The 20,356-nt window shown below is 43.6% G+C and overlaps 1 protein-coding gene across 1 annotated transcript in view; it reads left to right on the forward strand.

Moving 5' to 3' along the window:
- Positions 1-7,360: 7,360 nt before the first annotated feature.
- Positions 7,361-20,356, forward strand: part of LOC147449485 (uncharacterized) — a 28,965-nt gene continuing 15,969 nt past the window's right edge. Inside the window, exons 1-2 of the mRNA XM_086521930.1 lie at positions 7,361-8,340; positions 8,589-8,787. Of these exons, the coding sequence (XP_086378056.1) occupies positions 7,457-8,340; positions 8,589-8,787 (1,083 nt within the window). The 5' untranslated portion in view covers positions 7,361-7,456. The remainder of the gene's footprint in view (positions 8,341-8,588; positions 8,788-20,356) is intronic.

Raw genomic sequence — 20,356 nt, forward strand, 5'->3', positions numbered from 1 at the left:
TAAGATTTGATTTTTGTTGTTTCTTTTTAGGGGGGGCCTTTGTTGAAGGGGTTAGTTGGGAGGGGGGCTATGTGAGGATGGCAAGGGTTGGCCCAATATGCAAGAAAGTGACCTAGAGGGAGACAACGTCGCATTGCCGTTGCAGGTCGTCTTTGAGTGCTCAACAGTCAGTATGAGCGCGCGCGCGAGAGAGAGAGAGAGAGAGAGAGAGAGAGAGAGAGAGAGAGAGAGAGAGAGAGAGAGAGAGAGAGAGAGAGAGAGAGAGAGAGAGAGAGAGAGAGAGAGAGAGAGAGAGAGAGAGAGAGAGAGAGAGCCACCATCGGAGACGACGCATGTGTATTATTATAAAATAGCGAACTCGTGCATTAAGATACACACAAGATAGTAGCACCAATTTGGAGATATGCAAACAAAGTGAATGCACAATTGCACCAAACATTAATAAGGGAAAAGAACCCTTAGAATAGATGGGGGGGGACCTGCTTTTATATAAATTAACAAATTGTTGTTCACCCAGGGACTGCGATTCACTTTTGCGTCATATGCACAAGTTAAAACAACACTCCTAAGACCTTTAATGTTGTCCCCAAAAATTAATTCCTAGCCCATGCTGAGGCGCTTTAGTAAGGCTTAGGGCCAAGCAACCCACTGCAATGCACCAGAATAACTAAAATTGAATGAATATAGACCAAAGCCTGACGATGCATGGAGCACACTAAGGATTCATCATGTGCATTATTTGCCCAAGCAAACTAGTACCGCTAAGATGGATATCAAACAAGGCTTCACACAATGGAATGGCACAAGGGCATACAAGACGCACAACATTAATTCATCACCGTGCCTTCAATGGACAACATGCCAGCCGCATAATCCAAGGTAGCAACTTGACGCAAAGGAAAAATATGTTATTTGCAGCACTGCATAAAACAAAAGCATAGAAGTGTCCAATTTATTCGTAGAGTCCAAAATGAGTTTAGGAGAAAACCAGCTACATACATCAGTGTGCTGGAAATTAAGCCTGAAATGACATTATTATGCCTGAAAACTAAAGAGGTTCGGGGTTTCCTCATTACCACATACAAATAACCAAGTACTTGCCTATTCCTAAGTATAGACTTACCAATCACTTTTCTAATGGTATTGGGTTGCGATTGTCAATAACCTCTCTGAACGCCAGGAAGAAGCATTGAAAAGAGCAATCCTCCTGAGGATGAGAAGCTACATTGATGCTGGATCTTTCAAGCATGCTATTGCTAAGTCTTCACCGATCGGAAGGGTTGTAGACCCGATTCATCAAAACCTACTGCAACCATCTGCTTCAACTCCTATAGATGCTGGAGGCACCATCAGACAAAAGGCAACCAAAAAATCTTGATTTTGGCTCCCACCAGTGGATAGCTGCTCAAAACCTGGTTCCCAAAAACTTTGTTTCACGATCCATGGAGACAAGGGAAGTAGTAAGTAAAGTAGAAATGATACGAGTATGAACAACCCAACCATTCAACGACGGCTGCAGGTGATTGCATCTGCAGACAATCCCTTGCTTCACATCCTCTAAAAATAGTTCGGAACTTCCTAAGCTTTACCTCTAACAGGCATGTCCTGCAACCAATGCACTCCAGGAAATGACATCGAGGACTAGAAGCTCATTAAAAAACTTTTGTTTTCTTGCCAATACATCCCACTTGGCATACATCTTACTGCCAAGCATAACGCATTCGAAAAGATTCTCAATAACATCATCACAAGCCATTCGTTGAGCCTCACCTTGGATCCAAGAAAATGAATTCCATGATTGGCTCCTCAAACAAAATCCTTCTTGTAAAAAACAGCCCCTAGACATGATCCAATAGGCAAACAAAGAAGAGTATACTATGAGGAGCAACAGTAATCAATTAATTTGTTCACATGCCGCAATGCAAAATCAACATCCTGTTGGTCACACTAACCAACATGCATAACTAAATCAGGACCTTACAATTTTTACTTGCCCGATAGAACACAAGCATGCTTGAAACGAGTCTTAAGTGCCAACAGCGGCAAAAACATGTAGCCCATGGTCGCTCGTGAGCATCCATTGTGATCGGCAGCAATGTCTTGGACTAGATACTTTCTTTTTTACCTTCCCAACACAAAGCAATCATAATTAGGAATGCTCTTTTGAACCCACAAAAACAAGTCGAGTATGAGCTAGAAATTCCAAATATTGAATAGTGTCATACAATATAGAGAGCAAATAGAGCCCTAACACGGCCCCAAAGGCAGAAATAGAAAATAGGAAAATGCAAGGCAGAAAAGAGCCCAAAATTTTGACAAATAGAACCCTAGAATGAGCACATGGGAACGCACCAAAAACCCTAATACATGATTGGAAACACGATGAAGGTGCATAAATTGCACTGCTAGCAGAGCAACAACGATGTCGAAAAGAACTGCTGCAATTCAGACAGGGGCAAAATTTGATTTGTTAAGATTCAATTAATTAAACCATTGATTGCCAAGAAGGTAAAAAGTATTGTCAATTGCAGGAAAATTTTGGTGAGCCTGTAGAAAAATCATCATTCACAAATTTCCAAACAACTCTATACGAAGTAAGTAGGTGGGCATAGTTGAAGAGCTACCTGGGGCATGTTCTGGTGTAGCTTTTTTCAGCATCCGCTTGCAATCACATTGCAATTAGCTAAAGCAAAATATGGGAGGTCTTAATGAGAACCAAGCCCATCAGTATACATAAAGCAGAAAGTACTCACCTACAAAGAGCAAAGGGCTTGTCCACCTACAAACCCCATTGAGAATGAAGGCTTGGAGACAGAGCCATACTAGCATAGATAAGCCTACATTAAACTTGCTCCAACCCAAACAGGAGTCTAGCACAATCTTCTATAGGCTGTCACATCTCACATCACCCCCTTTATAACCTATCACCTCTCCATAGTCTGCAAACATAAAATGACTACCCTTCACAAACCCTCTCAAGTAACAAGAAGCCATAATAAAAAGCAAGAAAACATCGATAGCTTCCTTTCAAATGTCAAATGAAAATTTGCTTTCTGGATTGAATGGATTTGGTGGCCTCTGCATGTATGTGATTCCATTCAACTCATAATAATTTGCCTCGTTCATTCAACTCATAATAGTTTGCCTTGTTCATTCAAAAACACCAAATGCTTTGGCACATCCATGGAAGAAAAGCATACAATAATTGGCTTAAGTAGCAACAAACCATGGTTTGCATAGATACACAATTGTAAAAACATGGCCAATGCACATCCACATAGCCTTCCTCATAGAGACTTCCAACTGCATAACATAGAGAATGCAAAACTCGACCTGAGCCTTGAGGCTGTTCTTGTAATGGTGGGGGTTTGGAAAACTCCTTCTAGTCCTACCCCAAAAGGGTGAGGGGAAACTGTTGCAGCGCAGACATCATAAGAGGATAATAATGCAGTTTTTGAGTTGGCCCAAATGCTAAGTGCAAGTAATGGGCGTCACAAATTTTTTGATGTTTAGAGAAGACAAGCTGCTAGCGGTTCATGCAACGCTATAACGAGTTTGCTTGTAGCGGTATGCGAACGTCCTCACCCACCCTCATGGCCACTTCCACTGGCATGAAGCCACTTCAGGTGCAATCACATGTTTACACTATCATACCATATTTCTTCCCCGCTACGCTTTAATTGAAGCCATTGGCACCTCGCTTGTAGCTGCCACTGCACACCCACCAACCTCTTACCTATTTCCTTGTCCACCCCATAGATCCACCATGAACCCTTCTCATAAGATGGCCACCATGCAGCTGGACGTTGGTACAACATTGTCGAGGTGGCATGGCTTTGATCAGAAGAGATGCATATGACTGTCATTAAGAGCCACAAAGCCATCAAGAGGTGCAAAGTCATAATGGATCCTGTCACAGTTGCAACTTTATGCCCATATAGACTGCAGCGATGTTAAGACAAGACACAGAGGTTGCATATGGCCTCATGGAGGTAGTTTCAAGCGGAGGTGGAACGCGGACAGCTAGACCAACAAAGTCTAGTGATGAAACCACACTCCTAGTGATGAATCATGGTGTTGAGAACCCCCTAATCATTCTCTTTACAGCTTGATCCATGCAATTATTCCCCACTACCTTCAGCAACCAAGAGGAGAGTTTGCCCCTGCACCCACACTTTCATCCTCAACCTCCTTGATTACTTGCAACCGGTTACCATAGAAGCCCCACACCACTCTTTACCTCAGATCTGCCCACCGCCTCTTATGTATTCAACTATCTACACCATCAACACTTCGATATTGATAGCAGCCACTAGACCAGTTTCCATCCGAGCTAGAGAGCCTTTAAGCGAGTAGTTCAAAGCAAAGACAAGGATGTAAGCAAGTTGTGGTGCTGTTGGGGCATGCGGTGTGCCATCTAGGTTTCCAAGCCAAGGGCCGACCTTATCCACTACTCTCCTCTTCTACACTCTGCATGTCACCTTGCTACCCCCACCTTCCTCCACCCGTCGCCCTGCCTGCTGTCGTCAAAATCTGTCAACTCCAAAATGGATCATCAAATGAAGAAGGCCGCAGTATCTCGTCAGCAAAAGATGCAGGCTGTGAAAGGAAGGCTACCCTTCTCCCACTAGTGCAAGCTACTCGTGCTGCATGCCAGTGCTGAGGGGGCGATGTCGGGAATTTGATTGTGTGCCTATGTGGAAGTCTTCGCAATGAGTATCCTCCACGTCTTCTATGCTGTATGTCTTCCTAATGAGTATCCTCTGTGTCTGCAAACCAATCTAATATTGAGAGAGAGAGAGAGAGAGAGAGAGAGAGAGAGAGAGAGAGAGAGAGAGAGAGAGAGAGAGAGAGAGAGAGAGAGAGAGAGAGAGAGAGAGAGAGAGAGGGAGACATGCCGACAAAGGGCACACATGGAGAGAGAAAGAGAATCCTCTATGAATCATGCTCCTACCGTCCTACCTCCCCACATAGAAACGCAAAGGGTTTCAAAGGCCCACATTCAATGTACATGGAATAAATTAATGCCCACTACCTTCTTTCAACCAATCAACTTTTTTTATCTATTAAAAATTTCTTAAAAATAGAACTCAATTTTTTTTTATCTTAGTCAGCAGAAAGAGAAGGCATCTCTATAGCCTTTGCCCTTTGAGCAGGCTAAAAAATGAATAGAGTTAGTAAGGTTAGTGGGGATCCGACCACCGTGGTGGCCAATTAATGGGCCCCATTTTTTGTGTCAATTATCAATATAAGCATCTCTTGTGTGTAAAATATTTTACTTAATTTGGACATTCAAACGATCCTTATTGGTAAGAGTAATTAAGTATTATACAAATTATGTTACATGTCACTTCCACACACATGAGTGCCAGCTCACCACATCACTTGAGGGGGCGTATGGTACTATATCATGGTAGTGATATCGATGAACACACTTAGCACCACCAGGGCACTTCTTCCACCGATCAATGAGTTTTTCTTCCTATGTGCATCATATATGCATCCTTGAGTAGAGGGAACCCATTTGATATAACCACTAGCCAAAACATAGTGTTTTGTGCTCTTGAGCTTCTTCACCTTCTGTTTTCACTTTATGCAACCCTAAACTTAATTGGTTGTGTCTCATATATCTAGGCAGTGCATACTATTTTCTGACACTAAAAGATGGAGGTAGTCTTTGAGGATTCATTTGTGAAACAGATCAATGGTAATTCGTCCGCCTTGAAGGTTGTCAACGAGGTGGTCTTGACCTACGTAGTTAGCACTTCATGCTAAAAAAGAGCATGATAGATGTGCATGTTGCCCAAATTTTTGGTTGGTCTGGAAACGAGCTCGCTCCGTTTAGACCAAGCACTCTACACCATGTTGGACAAATGCCCTATCCCGATGAATTGGATCCAATGTAAGGCTCTGTTCAAAATACTCGAAGGCATTGTCCGCACTCAAGCCTTTTCATGAGCAGGGCGGTTCACACTATGTGGGACACAAGTTAACATTTATGCTTGCACATATAAAAAGTGAATCACCTGTGGCACAACAAATAGATCAAATGATTGCCATTAGTCAAATTGCGAGATCAATATGCCACCGTGCTTTGTGTTGTGCTGCTAAAGTGCATGGACACTCTATGTTTTTTTTTGGGGGGGAGGTCGCTCGTACTTTTGTCGGTCCGTATAAGCGAGGTTCCTCTTTTCCCTCAAATGACCCGAAGGCCACATACCATTCCCCTTCTTCTTGTCTACACGGTTTGAACCACTTCTAAGGGTATGTGACATGAAGGCCACATACCCTTTCCCTTCTTCTTGTCTACACGGTTTGAACCACTTCTAAGGGTGTTTACACACTGCCATATGCGAAAACATGGGTACCCAAAACATGGCATCCAACTTACTAATGGTGGGCGCAATTTTGTGAGCTATAGTTACAGAATGCCATTTTGGAACTTTGAAGGGAAAGTAATTTGATTGGTTGGAAGCTTGAGACCAAATGTGTCGCCAAATATGGGCAACCAAGATGTGCAATCCAAAACATTGTGAAATATGGCGCGGAGGTGGAAGCCAACAAGCTGGATATGGCACTCGTCATATTAGATACTGTGTACCTTCTCGATGCCAAGGACGTGCATGCAAGGTTTCTATTGGTTGCTTTCCAAGTAGAATATTGGGTGCAACATAGATATGTAGGACGCCTGGTTCACACAGACCGGAAACTACTACTTTGTATGTAAATTTTTGATTCAACAATAATAGCTCGTCTGGATAGCTTATTGGCCTGTGCTCAACACTCCGCCTGCATGTGACGCCGTGGAAAAGAGCTTCGCCTAGGACTATGTCCAAGGTGTTGATGCCGCTCAAGTTCTGGTGGGCCCAACCCTCCCTCAGCACTAAAGCCCACTGGGTCTTTAATGAAGACCCCGTCATGGGATTGACGGCCGAAAGCAATGTTCACGGATCTTGAGGAGATTGAACGGCCAACAAAAAAGTAGTGTGACAGGGCTCCCCTAGATTCGAATTTGGGTGTGGCCTGTGAGAGCCCAATGCCTTAACCACATGTGCGCGTGGCTTTTTGGTGCACACAAAGCTTAAACATTAATATATAAAGTGAATTTTGACATGCAAAAGTAAACTGGGAAGAAAAAAAAACTCGAACATGCTTTAAAAAAATATCGATGGCCGATTTTGTATCGGATCTCTCGCATGCAGATGGTTGCCGTCGATCCCATGACGAAGACCCCGTGGGATTCACCAATGAATTTTGCCATGACGAAGACCCCGTGGGATTCAGTAACGAGGCCACTGGCCAACCCTCCGTCAGTTTGTCCAATGAATCTTGCCAACGCAGAGGCACTTCCCTGAGCCCTCAATTACGTGTCCCAACGAGCCCAGGGTTCAGCCCTAGTCGAAGAGCCAGGTGGCATTTTCTAATCGGACTCAGGGTAGATAGGAGAGGTGCCGCCATGGCTGGCTCCTCACTGGTGGCGCTGCGGACTTGCACGACCTCGTTTCCCGACAGCAGCTATGCCCAGCTGCAGCTCTCGGTTCCTCCGGAGGCAACAGCAGCATGCCTTGTACCACCGCCACGCTCGAGAAGACAGTCTTGCCCTCGAACTTGTATCGTGCGCTCCTCAGCAAAACCTCTGTTGGGCAAGTGCGTCGACAAAGAAGAATCGTTGCACTGTGGATGCAAGCCTTGTGCCTGTGTGCACTTCGTTCACATGGCGACTCCCCTGTTGGAACACTATGAAGGTGCCTTTGTGATGCAGAATTTGTACTCCTTTGGAAGGAGAAAGAATTGCAGGCGAAGTGTGATTGTTTGCACTGCTGCAAACACCGTTCTAGACCGTTGCAATGATGCTGACGATGCCGTTTCTTCAACAAAATCACAGTGGACAGAAGAAGTGTTTTCTTCACTGCAACGCTCTCTTCTGGAAAGCCAGTGGGCTTTGCAATCTGCTCAGAGTAATCTATGCAAAGTTGATGAAACCGCTAGTTTGGAGAACGTCTCTGCCAGAAATAGCGAGGAGAGCGTAAACTTGTGCACACACTCACAGCAATTGGGTAGTTCTGTGGTGAGGTCTGGCCAGGCTTCTGCAAGACGTCGTCGGTTAACAGCCAGGTCAAGAGCACATGCAATGGGTGGCAACAGTGGCTTTGATAACTGCAAAGCTTTGAATGTTCCAGTCAATAAAAAGAGAGGCAAGGTAAAACATGATCCTGTGCGAAGTTTCGTATCTACATACCTCAAATCAACGAATGGGTGTGTAATGCTAACCAAGGATCAAGAGAGGGGTTATACAAAGCAGATGAGAGTTTGCCAAAGTCTTGAGAAGGCCAAGCGCGAGTAAGCATGCTTTATGCATAGTCCATTGAATTTATTCCAGTTTTGGTTCCTTTCAGCTTTCACTTGACAGTTTGTTAGAGGTTGATCTAAACTGTATCTCAGAGTTACTTAGCTCTTACTGTATATCTCATTTGTGTCGCATGTGTTGTGAAGATGGGTGATCCGCCTTGCCAACTTCTCACCAGTTATTTGCCTGCATGTCGTTGAAGATTGTGGTTTTGGTAATGGTGGGATGTTTTGATGTCCAGGTTAAAGAAAAAACTTGGTTATGATCCATCGTACGAGCTTTGGGCACAGTCTGTCAGTATGTCTACGGCAGAGCTCCTTTCTATGGTCAGAGAGGGTGAGATTGCAAGACACAAAATGGTTCGTTGTCACTTACGGCTTGTGGTTTCTGTGGCAAGGGCTTATGAAAACCTTGGAATGGACGTGGCAGATCTCATTCTGGTAAAGTCATGAAAAAGATTAATTATTCATGTAGATTCCTCTTTGTTGTCTGTAAGTTTCTTTCAATGTCTAGTAGTAGAATCCCTTGAATTTGGTCCTGTTTTATTCAATTTGCACTTTTAACAGACCTTACTTAAATGGAACCACATACTCAAAGAACTCGCTATGGCAGACAAAAATTCTCTTGTCTGCTCATAAGTCTTTGGGGTTAGGGTGTGATGGAAGGGTAGCCAAGGGAGTTGGGGGTTCATTGTACTGTTCTCATCCCGTTGCTGTTCTTTCATTCTTACCTCTTTTGCATATATTTCTAGAGCTAGTGTATTCTTGTGCTTCTTTTGTAGCAATGAGCTTGTTCTTTCGTGCTTGTCTCTCAAGTTGTGATCCAGAAGCTGAGATTCCCAAGAAAGGACTTTGCTTCCAAGAAAGTAGAGTCAATTTGCAGGAAGAGAACTCTGGGAATAGAGTTGGAAAAGAGATGCAGGGATGCCATGCCTTGAGTTTGGAAGGTGAGATCCAGAGGCGAGAATTCAGATTAAGATTTGGAGTTCCTTGGAATAGGGTTCAGAATAAGCAACGAAAGTTCCTTGGAATAGGGTTTTGCCCTAGGAATAGGAACTTGAGGCTTCCAAGAACTATTGAGTTTGATTCTAAGAATGAACGTGGTAGTAGAGGTTCGATCCAAGGGCTTGTATAGACTTCTCCCGAGTAATAAAGATACTTTTACGAGGGGGGGGCAACTCATCTTCTGGTCTAGTACTGTGTCTATCTTCTCACTCTCTATCTCTCTGGCTCGCTCTATTTTTCTCTATATCTTGTGGCTTCAATATTAAGCGATAAATTCTAATTTTTCCGGTATATTTTATATTGTTATGTGCTCGCGTTTGTGACAAATGTGGTGTGGAGGGTCACCTCAAAACAATTTAAGCAAAGAAGCATGGAATACATTATGCATTGTGCGAGCAAATGATTGCATAGAAACATCCTTTACCTTCATGATGATCGGAAAGGATTGATATGCATGAAAAGAGAGTTTAGGATCTATCTGTTAGAGCTTTACATTCATCTTCCAGATGCTTTCACTCCAGCTTACGACTTTTCTCACGTGCACTCAAGCCATTGGTTGTGGGTTGGCCACCCTTTCACCCTCCTGTAGGGTAGGGATTGTAGGCATATTTAGGGTTTGCACCTCGCGTTTTGCCCATTTATATGTTTGTGGATTTTTTGTGTTGGGTGTTTTAGAGGTTATCGGCTTTTCTCTCTCTCTCTCTCTCTCTCTCATTCTCTCATATGCAGAGAAAGAGGTTGATTCTAGACTTAGGGTTGTAGGAATGCGCATATAGCTTGGAAATGGAGAAGAAGCTCAAGGTACACAATAGAGAATGTATTACTTGGTATGTGAACACTGAACCTTGAGTGATAGGTATATGTACAAAGCATGGGAAAAAATAAGCTCTTAGTAAGAGAAAAAAGTGCCCTGACGGCCCTAAGTGTGGTCACACACATCGCTGTCATATATTGGGTAACAAGTCTTCCTTGGGAGTGATACAGGGAATGAGAGCTGGCACATTTAGGGAAGTGCCATGCCCTATGGACATGCTTAGTCCACAAAGGGAAGCAAGCCCAAAGCTTTGCGTAAACTTCGAACTTCTTACGAGGCAATGCCATTGTGAATAGATTTGCGAGGTTGTTCTGTGTTGGCTCATAAGCCAAGTAGATTTGTTACAGACTTGGACACCCTAAGTCGGAAATATGGAACGACACACGAGAGAATCACTCAAAAATACTTCACAAACTTAATCACAATTCACTTGAGTCGACACCCTAATTTCGTGCCTAGAGGTATTGGCCTTGAAATCTGGCGCCCCTTTTGGTATTTATTTTTATATTAATGCTTGGGCAAAGTTACAACTCCTGCGAGCCTCTCTGCTTAGAAGCTCGTCAGCTAACTGAGAGGAGAAGTGGCCTTGGGTTCAATTGGCCTTGTTACAAAAGCAATTTACACGAAAAGCTTTCAAACTGAAAAGCACTGGGCCAGAAAAGCAACCAGTGTAGATCGTGGAAATCCGTATAGCCTGCCATGTCAGCATGACATCGCTTTTTTCGAAAATCCGTACGGCAATCCACGTTAGCATGTCTGCGCTTTTTACGGGCCTATCCGTATAGTTCTACCACTTCATTAGGTCATGGCCAGGGTGGTCATGCCACATCATCAGTTTGTGATAGGATCTCTCCAAGTGAGAGTCTCTCCCCGACATAGTGATAAGGTACCTCGATGTGCTTTGTGCTTGCATGAAAGACGTGTTGCTCGCATTTTCCAATGAGCTCTGATTTTTAGTGTAGATGAGGGCATGAGACTCTTGTCCAACTCCCATATCATCCATAAGGGGTCTGAGCGACACGCTTAACTAGAGCTATAAAGCTGCCTTATACTTAACCTCACAACTAGAGGTGGCCTGTAATAAACTTGGACACTCCAAGTCAAGATTCTATCGTGACACAACAGAGATTCACTTCAAAACAGTTCACAAGTCACACTTGAGTCGACACTGCCCGGCGTAGTTCCCTGCCTAGAGATATTGGCCTCAAAGATTGGCGCCCTTTTCAGTATTTCTTCTTATATTAATCTATGCTCAAAGTACAAGAGAGTGGGTAGGTGCTCACTCTCAGACTCTGTGTCCAGTTGCTATGAGAAGTGAGGGCCTAACCACTTATTTTTTGGTTACAAGGGATGCCTAAAAGCAAAGCCCCAAAATCAAAAGCTCTTAAGCTTTTAAAAAATAAAGCAGTTTATCTCAAAGCCTTGCTAAAATCAGCCAACGTAAAAGCAACAAATTCGTACGCTTTGCCACGTCAACAAATCAGCGCAAAAACAGATGTCCGTACGACAGGCCACGTCAGCACTTCCGCGTTTTGCGTCGCAAAATCCGGAGATCTGTACAGAGTCCGTACAACTTGTCGGCGCATGGTGCGGGTGTCCGTACTGTTGCCACATGTCCAAGTGTGTCCAGGGATATGCCACGTCACCCATTTGTGACATACCTCCCTCTTGAAAGCATTGTAATCGCCCTCGATTGCGCCTGCAAGACAGACAGAGGCCATAACCTGTCTTAGCAGACATTGACTGTTAGTACCGACGCACTAGGAACAACACATCTAGCACATGTACCAATCAACAGTCACATCACAAGACATCACAGGACATCACTTGACATCACAAGCCATCACATGACAAATCACATTCAAAATCATTCCAAATCTCAGACCATGACTAATCGGCAACGTATTTAGTAACTGCATCTAGATCCAGTTGGGACCTCACAGATGTTCAATTAACTAATCCTTATTGCAATCATGTCTATAGAGATTTATGAGACCGAAATGCTGCAGTCATTTCGTCTTTCAGTTCCTCACTCAAACAAGTCAAGTACAAATCAATCAATATCATTTTCGAGAATTCCAGTTCATGAAGTCATACGACAGATTACTGTCAGCTCCAACAATATCCCTGAGACCCAAAGGGACATTAATGACTATATCAAATCAAAGTATCGAGGCAATCTGTCCACAAAGTTGCGGAGTGACTCCCCTCTTGTGTATAGCCCATGTTGAAATTGGGGTTCTATCGAAGTAGACTATGCTAAACTGAATGCTTCAAGGTAAAGGTTCACAATCTGAGGAGTATCTGACAGGTCCTCCTCCTCCATCCACTTTCCATCCAATGCGGGATTGCCGGGATAGTTCTTGAATTTAACCAAGAACCGCCTTATCGCTTTACCTTTTATCTTTCCATCTTCATGTGCCAATATCTGTTCTGGAATGAGTATCTCCTCGCTTTCCTCCACTTCGGGTTGCTCATCTGGCTCCCCGTCATCGAGCACATCGCCTTTAAAAGGCTTCAAGAGACTCACATGAAAAACATTGTGATTTCTCCAAGTATCGGGCAGCTTCAGTCTAAAGGAGACATCATTTATCTTTTCTTTTATCTGGAAAGGTCCATAGTATCTCATGCTAAACTTTGGAAGAAGCCGCTCCTTTCTCTTTTTCTTTCTCAGGCGTGCCTTCTCAAAATGTAAGAGCACCCAATCGTCTTCCTTTAATTTCAAATCGCGACGGTGTCGATCTGCTATCTTTTTGTGTCTTTCTTGAGATTTCTCTAAAGCCTCCCGGACCTTGGCAAAGCAGTGTCCAAGTCCCTCGTGTATTGGTCGGCTTCAAAAATGTTATCGTTCGTGCTTAAGAAGGGTGGAACCTTCAGAACACCTTCAATAATCTCAAATGTCGCCTTCCCCGTCGAAGAGTGAATCGTGTTATTATAGGCAAATTCCACCAAGGGAAAATACTTTTCCCATTGATTCTTTTAATCTGAGATGTAAGACTTCAATAAATCCAGTACGGCTGAACTTGCAATCTCAGATTGCCCATTTGTCTACGGGTGGAAAGATGACGAGAACTGCAACCTCCCAAATAGCCTTCCAAAACAAACTTGTGAATCGGGGATCTCTGTCAGAGACAATTGTCTCAGGAATGCCATCTAATCTGAATAGATGGGCAATGAACATTCTCGCTAAGTGATCCGGCTTGACTGTTTTCTTCACTGGAATGAAATAAGCTTGCTTGCTAAATTTGTCAATAATAGTCCATATATCATTGTGCCCACTCTGTGTCTTCGGGAGATCAAAAATGAAATCCATTGCAATACTTCCCAGGGGCGGGTGGGAATGGGTAAAGGCTGTAACAATCCTTGTGCTTTATGCCTGTCAAACTTGACCTTCTGGCATACCAAGCATCTGCGTACAAAATCGTCTACGTCCTTGAGTCTCTGCCAAAAGAAGTATCTCTCCACACCTTTCAAGGTGGTATCAATGCCGTGGTGACCCGTAAATGGTGGACAATGGCATTCGGTTAGAACCTTTTCCCTCAACGGCTGTGTAACGCACAACATCGTTTTCTTCATCAAGTAGCCATCCCCAATGGAATATCCGGCTACTATCTCCCCATTCTGTATTCGACTGAATACATCTGCGAAATTTGGATCTATGGTGTATTGATCAACCATATCGTCGAAGCTTCTATGATGTATCGCGGAAATAGCCAAGACCAACGGCTTCCGAGACAAAGCATCTGCCTCCAAGTTCTTTTGTCCCTGCACATGGACAATCTGGAAGTGAAACTGTGACAAGATGTTCGCCCACCGCATCTGCTTTTCCGATAGCTGCTTCTTTGACAAGAAGTAGCGTAAACTCTGATGATCAGTGAAGACCGTAAAATCGGCTCCGAGTAGGTAATGCTGCGACTGAGTAAGAGCATGGATAACCTCCAAAAGCTCTTTCTCATGCTGTCAATTCCGGCCTTGAAAACAATTGGCTCTCATAGGCAATGACATGGCCTTCTTGCATTAAGACCGCACCTAGACTACGACCACAAGCATCACAATATTCTTCGAATGACTTCTGTAAATCCGGCAAAGTCAAAACTGGTCCCATAGTCAATTTCTCTTTCAATGTCTGAAAGGTAGTCACCTCTGTGGGTCCCCACGAAAAAGGGACTCCTTTCTGTGTCATATGCAAAGAGGAAGCAACCTCTGCAAACTTTCTAATGAACCGTCGGTAGTAAGAACATAAGCCCAAGAAGCTTCTAACTTCATGGACATTCTTCAAACCGGGCCAATCACGTATAGTCTCAATCTTGGCCGGGTCCATCTGCACTCCTGTTGCTGTGACGATGTGTCCCAAAAAGTGTATCTCTGGTAGGAAAAATTTACTCTTCTTTGCATTAATCACCAACTTGTGATCTCGCAATGCCTGAAAGACCTGCAGCAGATGTTCTCTATGTTCTGCCTCATCCTTGGAGAAGACAATAATGTCATCAAAGAAAGTGCCAACAAAAGATTTGTACTCTTTGAAATCTTGTCCATCATTCGGTTAAAGGTCGCTGGAGCATTGGTAAGGCCAAAAGGCATCACCAAAAATTCAAACAAACCGAAGGTCATCCGAAAAGCTGTCTTGAAGACATCTCCCGGCGCGATTCGGATCTGATGATATCCACTCTTCAAATCGATCCTTCTGAAACAAGAGGATCGTGAAACAAGAGGATCCGTGTAGTTGGTCAAGAATATCATCGATCCTTGGAATCGGATTGATGGTGATTTTATTGAGAGCTCTATAATTGATGCACATTCTCCTTTGCCAATGACAGGTGTAATGGCCACGTCCCACGTCCCTGCCGGGTGCTGCTAGAATTGCCTTTGCTTGTGGTCCCATCCGATTGGGTGTAGTCTCGAGCTACGCCGCCAATTTAGGTGAAATGAAGTTGGTCTTGGCTCCTCCATCAAAGAAAATCAGGGCTTCTTGATCTCTCACTTTGCCCCAAGCTCGACAAAGTTCTGTACTTCCATCAATCGTGCTTCAGTCAATACTTATGCAATCTGGAACCAGTTTTGCTTTCATCTTGCCTTTTCGTCCACGTTCCTGAGCTGCTTTTGAACTCTCTGGCCTTTCTTCATTCTGTCCTTGCTGTGCCTTTTTAGGGCATTTCGGGGAGATGTGCCCATGTTTCCCTGCATCCAAAACATGTCCCCTCTTTGATGTAGTTGGCTCTCTCTTGAAGAGTGAGCCGGGGTCGTGAATCCTTATCTTTCTTTTCTTGGGGGCTCTTCTTCTTTCTACTTTCATTATTAGATGTCCGTTCGATTCTCTTAGTCATGATCTCATCTGTGGGGTAAGTTATATTGCTTGAATGTATGGCAAAACCCCGTTTCGCATGACTTATCAATTCTTGAATAGAATCTGACTTTTGTTCTAAGCAGTGATCTCCGATCTCTGTAGGAAGTCCGCAACAAAACTGCTCAATGTGTTCTTTAAACGAGATCTTCCTAAATGAAGAAGCTGGTAGAAAAGAGCTCCAAAATCTCTCGCAATATGTGTCCAAAGAATCTCTCTTGGTCATTCGGAGATGATTCCAAGTAGTTCGTATATCTCGTTCGTACTCTCGAGTCGGCCAAGAAGAAATAAAAAGCCTTTTGAATTTCAACCATATAACTGGCGCTTCCTTGTTCAATAGAAGGGTGGACCACCATGTTCGAGCATTTCCCTTGAAGAAAGAGGTAGCCATCCGAATCTTGGAGTGCTTTGAGTAATGCCCTCCAGAGAAAGCTATATTAAACTGTTGTATGAAGGCCAAAGCCCTTGAAGCATCTCGGAATCCAAAAAAAGTGTCAAACTTAATTGACTGTCCACCTTCTTTAAAGTCTCGAACTTTCTTGCTTTTATCTTCGAGGAAGTCATATTGGTTGGCTTTATAAAAATGCTTCCTCTTTGCGTAAAATCTGTGAATGTCGGAGTCCGAACTATATGAGGATGAGTCCTCTGTAGAACTGTCAGAAACTCGGCGAAACTTAGGCTTCTTTGCCTTTTTCTTGCCCTTTCCGAAGCTTTGCTTTTTGCTTCGCTTTTTTCCTTTCCTGTCTTCTTCGCTCGAGTCAAAAGAGCTAGAAGATCTTTCAGCAAAAGGAGAAGGAGAAGGAGAAGGAGAAGGAGGAGGAGGAGAAGCAGAAGTAGAAGCAGGAGCAGGAGGAGGAGGAGGAGGAGAAGAAGGAGAAGGAGGAGAAGAAGGAGAAGAAGCAAAAGAAGAAGAAGAAGAAGCAGAAGAAGAAGAAGCAGGAGAAGAAGGAGAAGGAGAAGGAGAAGGAGGAGGAGGAGGAGGAGGAGAAGAAGAAGAAGGGAAGGAGAAGAAGAAGAAGAAGAAGAAGAAGAAGAAGAAGAAGAAGAAGATACTCCTTCAAGTCGCACACACTTCTTTTGCTTTCTTGCCAAGGCAAAAGTAAATTGACGACCCAAATAACCCGGGAAGTCAGTTCCTTTCTTCTGCTTTTTGTCGTGCTTTTTGGCTTTGTTGTTCGCGTCAAAAAGCTGAGTAATCCGTGTATCAACCACCTCTTCCAATTCTTGCTCTGTAAACATCCTCGAAGTAGGAGGTTTCTTGAGTGCCGGTTTGAGGGGTGGCTTTGTGGCCTTCTGCCATTGGGTGTGCACCTCGTCGAAAGATGTCCGAGTCAAAAATTTTGCAAATTTCGGATCCTTCGCAATGTTGATCATCATCTTTGTCGCGTCGTCAACCAATTGTCGACGTTCCATCTCTTCAATCTCTGTGTGAGTAGGCCAAGGTGGGCCATACTCTGCGTGAGAATCTTCTTCGTGATCTCTTCCCACATCCCTAGATGCAGAGGAAGTCGATTGTTCTTTGTTGGAATCCATAAGTGTCGCGAGAAAAGGATCTGATTTCTTGGTAGAAGAGAAATCGGCCGTGCTTTGATACCACTGTAACAAACTTGGACACTCCAAGTCAAGCTTCTACTGCGACATAGCAGAGATTCACTTCAAAACAGTTCACAATTGACACTTGAGTCAACACGGCCCGGCGTAGTTCCGTGCCTAGAGATATTGGCCCCAAAGATTGGCGCCCCTTTCGGTATTTCTTTTTGTATTAATCTGTGTTCAAACTACGAGAGTGGGTAGGTGCTCACTCTCAGACTCTGCGTCGTGATGCTCTGAGAAGTGAGGGCCTAACCACTTATTTATTGGTTACAAGGGATGCCTAAAAGCAGAGCCTCAAAATCAAAAGCTCTTAAGTTTTTTAAAAATAAAGCAGTTTATCCTAAAGCCTTGCTAAAATCAGCTAGCGTAAAAGCAGCAAATCCGTACGCTTTGCCACGTCAACAAATCAGCGCAAAAACAGATTTCCGTACGGTAGGCCACGTCAGCACTTCCGCGTTTTGGGCTGCAAAAATCGAGAGATCCGTACACACTCTGTACAGCCTGTCAGCGCATGGTGCGGGGGTCCGTACTGCTGCCACGTGTCCAAGTGTGTCCAGGGCCATGCCACGTCACCCATTTGTGACATGGCCACAATAGGTTGCTTCTTGCTCAACCAAGATATGCATAAATTTCCGAGCATGAAACAAAAACCACTCGTGTATAATTGTGTGTCATAGCAACCAACCCAATCCGAGCAAGAAAAAGCATGTAAAGTTGGCGGCAATGACCCCCTCTTGGGATAAATAAAACAACCTAAGATGTATAGTGCCTCTCAACCAGCGAAAGATCCCCTTAAATGCGTGCTAATGCCTCTGCTTACCTATGAGACTGCAAACTAAATATCTAGCCTTGTAACGCATACATAAATGAGGCAATCAACAATTGTGTGGTAGAGGGTAACATCTGTAGGATCTCCAACATCATGCAGGCTTAACTTCAAACCTATCTTCATAGTAGTGGCAATTGGCTCGCAATCATGAAGTCCAAATTTGCTTAGCAAAGTTTGTTGATACTTTGTTTGCATAATGCAATACCATCATCACACGGCTTAAATTGAATGCCCAAGTAATGATGCAAAAGCCCCAAATTTGATGTCAGGTGCAACGGAAGTGTTTAAGGCTCGGATCTAGTACTCCGCACAAACACAAGGGACACTTTACTTCACTTGAAAGAACTGGACTGAATTGAAAGAAAGAGCGACAAGAGAGAAAAGTGTCCCTTGTTTGTGCGGAGTACTAGATCCGAGCTAAATCCTTAAACACTTCCGTTGCACTTGACATTGGTATCAGAGCTGATTTGAAAACGCTGGTTTTATGGGCTGAAAACGCTCATCTTCTAATGTCGAAAACGTTGGGCTGATCTTGGAGAGAATGCTAGAGCTCTTGAGGTGCTACCGATCGGGTGTCTACCTCCTTGTGTCTCTACATTCATCTGCTCTCTTGTGGCGCCCCTTACTTCCTTTTATAGTTCCTTTAGCCATTTGCCCTACCTACATTCCAACGAGGGTAAATGAAAAGTCACTTATCAATAAATGACCTATAAGAGGTGGTTCACCGGTAACATGCCTGCATGATGAAATGTTGTCCTGTGCAAGAGAGGGTATGCAACTATGACCGGCCTAGACATGCACGTCCTACTAGAGGCTCACAAAGTGCTTGGCTCAGTTTTAAGCTAATGACTCATGCTAGACTGTAGCAGAAGCATGTCCACGTAGCGCAAGTGAAGTGCGCACATGACATTTGATGTCTCAAATGTGACATTCAAATCGGCCTTAAATTCAGTAGTACGTGTCTCATTGGGAAGTGCGAGGAATGAATAATCCACATATACAACAATGATAAGGTCATAGATGACTCGCACGTTTTATAGACAAAGTGCTCTAAGTTGGACTATTTCAAAAGCCACATGTAGTTAGATGATTATCCATCTTCTCACACCAAGCACGAAAAGATTGGTACAAACGGTATAATGTTTTATTAGATTTGCACGCTTTCTTTTCTTGTCCTTTGTTGACAAAACCACGAGGCTGTATTACACACACTTTGTCACGATTGTGACATATTCTTTGTCTTGGTATTACCTTCTCGCTTGATTCTTTTGCAGATACGAAGACGTACCAGATCCGAGACCCCTAATTCTCCAAAGGATGCGTCCCTTTGCCCAAGAGTCGCGCCTGTTCGGCCAATAACCATGCCTCTTCAGCGAATGGCTACACCTTTACGCCAAAGGGTTACGACTCTACAGCAGAAGGACATGACTATTGGCTTAGAGTTATGTCTCTTGACCTATGGTCATGTCTTTTCATCGTGTTTCTTCAATTTCTATATAAGAACGCCCTTGTAACACATTTCAAGCAATGCATGAATCAAACACAGAGTCTTCTAAGTCTTATCTCTGAGTCGAGTTCAAGTTTCTTAAGTCTTAATCATGAGTAAGTACTTAAATAAGGATTAGTAACTAGATTCCTTACAGTGGTATCAAAGCAAATTTTTCTCCCAGGATCCGAAGGTTGTGAGCCTCTCACCCTCGCCGCTACCCTCTCCCCCCTCTCCCGGCGTTGTATAGAAGCAGAAGAAAGGTGGTATACACACCCAAACGAGCATGAGGTAACTTAAATTTATTTTGCTTCTCCCGGAGTTTCTTCTACTACCCTGGGTTTTATTTAAAATGGAAGGAAATGTCACGATTGTGACGTATTCTTTGTCTTGGTATTACCTTGTTACTTGATTCTTTTGTAGATACGAAGAGCATAGTTACATGGGTCGGGGTCGAGGTCGGGGACGGGACGACAAAAGTGAGGAAACAGGGATGGGGTCAGAACGACAAAAAAAAAGAAGAGTTTTTTTGGTATTTTTTAACCTACACACATGCCACACACAAAGCATCACTTTGACCACAAATTTTACACTAAATAGACCAAAGAGCATGAGTCATATAGGCGCAAATGTGCTAATAAAACATCGATGGATACAAAATGAAAAGTGCATGCCTTAAGGGCTCAAAAAGGACAAGCCTCAAGAATAACAAAAAGTACAAAGGGCTAGGTAGACTCTAGACTCTAGAGTGAGCAATGATCATTTAGTCTATACTATGCATGATGGAGCTGATGATTATATTGTCTTGTGGGTAACTACCATGGGTCTATACCTTGCACTTTTCTTTAAAGTGAATCGCGGGTTATCCTGGATTCATCTAGGTATATTTTTTAGTCGTATAGCGGACATGCAGAGTTCACATTGTGAAGTTTTCTCCAAGTT

Source organism: Adiantum capillus-veneris, chromosome 10 (assembly GCF_014529385.1).
Source record: "Adiantum capillus-veneris isolate H3 chromosome 10, ASM1452938v2, whole genome shotgun sequence".
In the NCBI taxonomy this organism is placed as follows: domain Eukaryota; kingdom Viridiplantae; phylum Streptophyta; class Polypodiopsida; order Polypodiales; family Pteridaceae; genus Adiantum; species Adiantum capillus-veneris.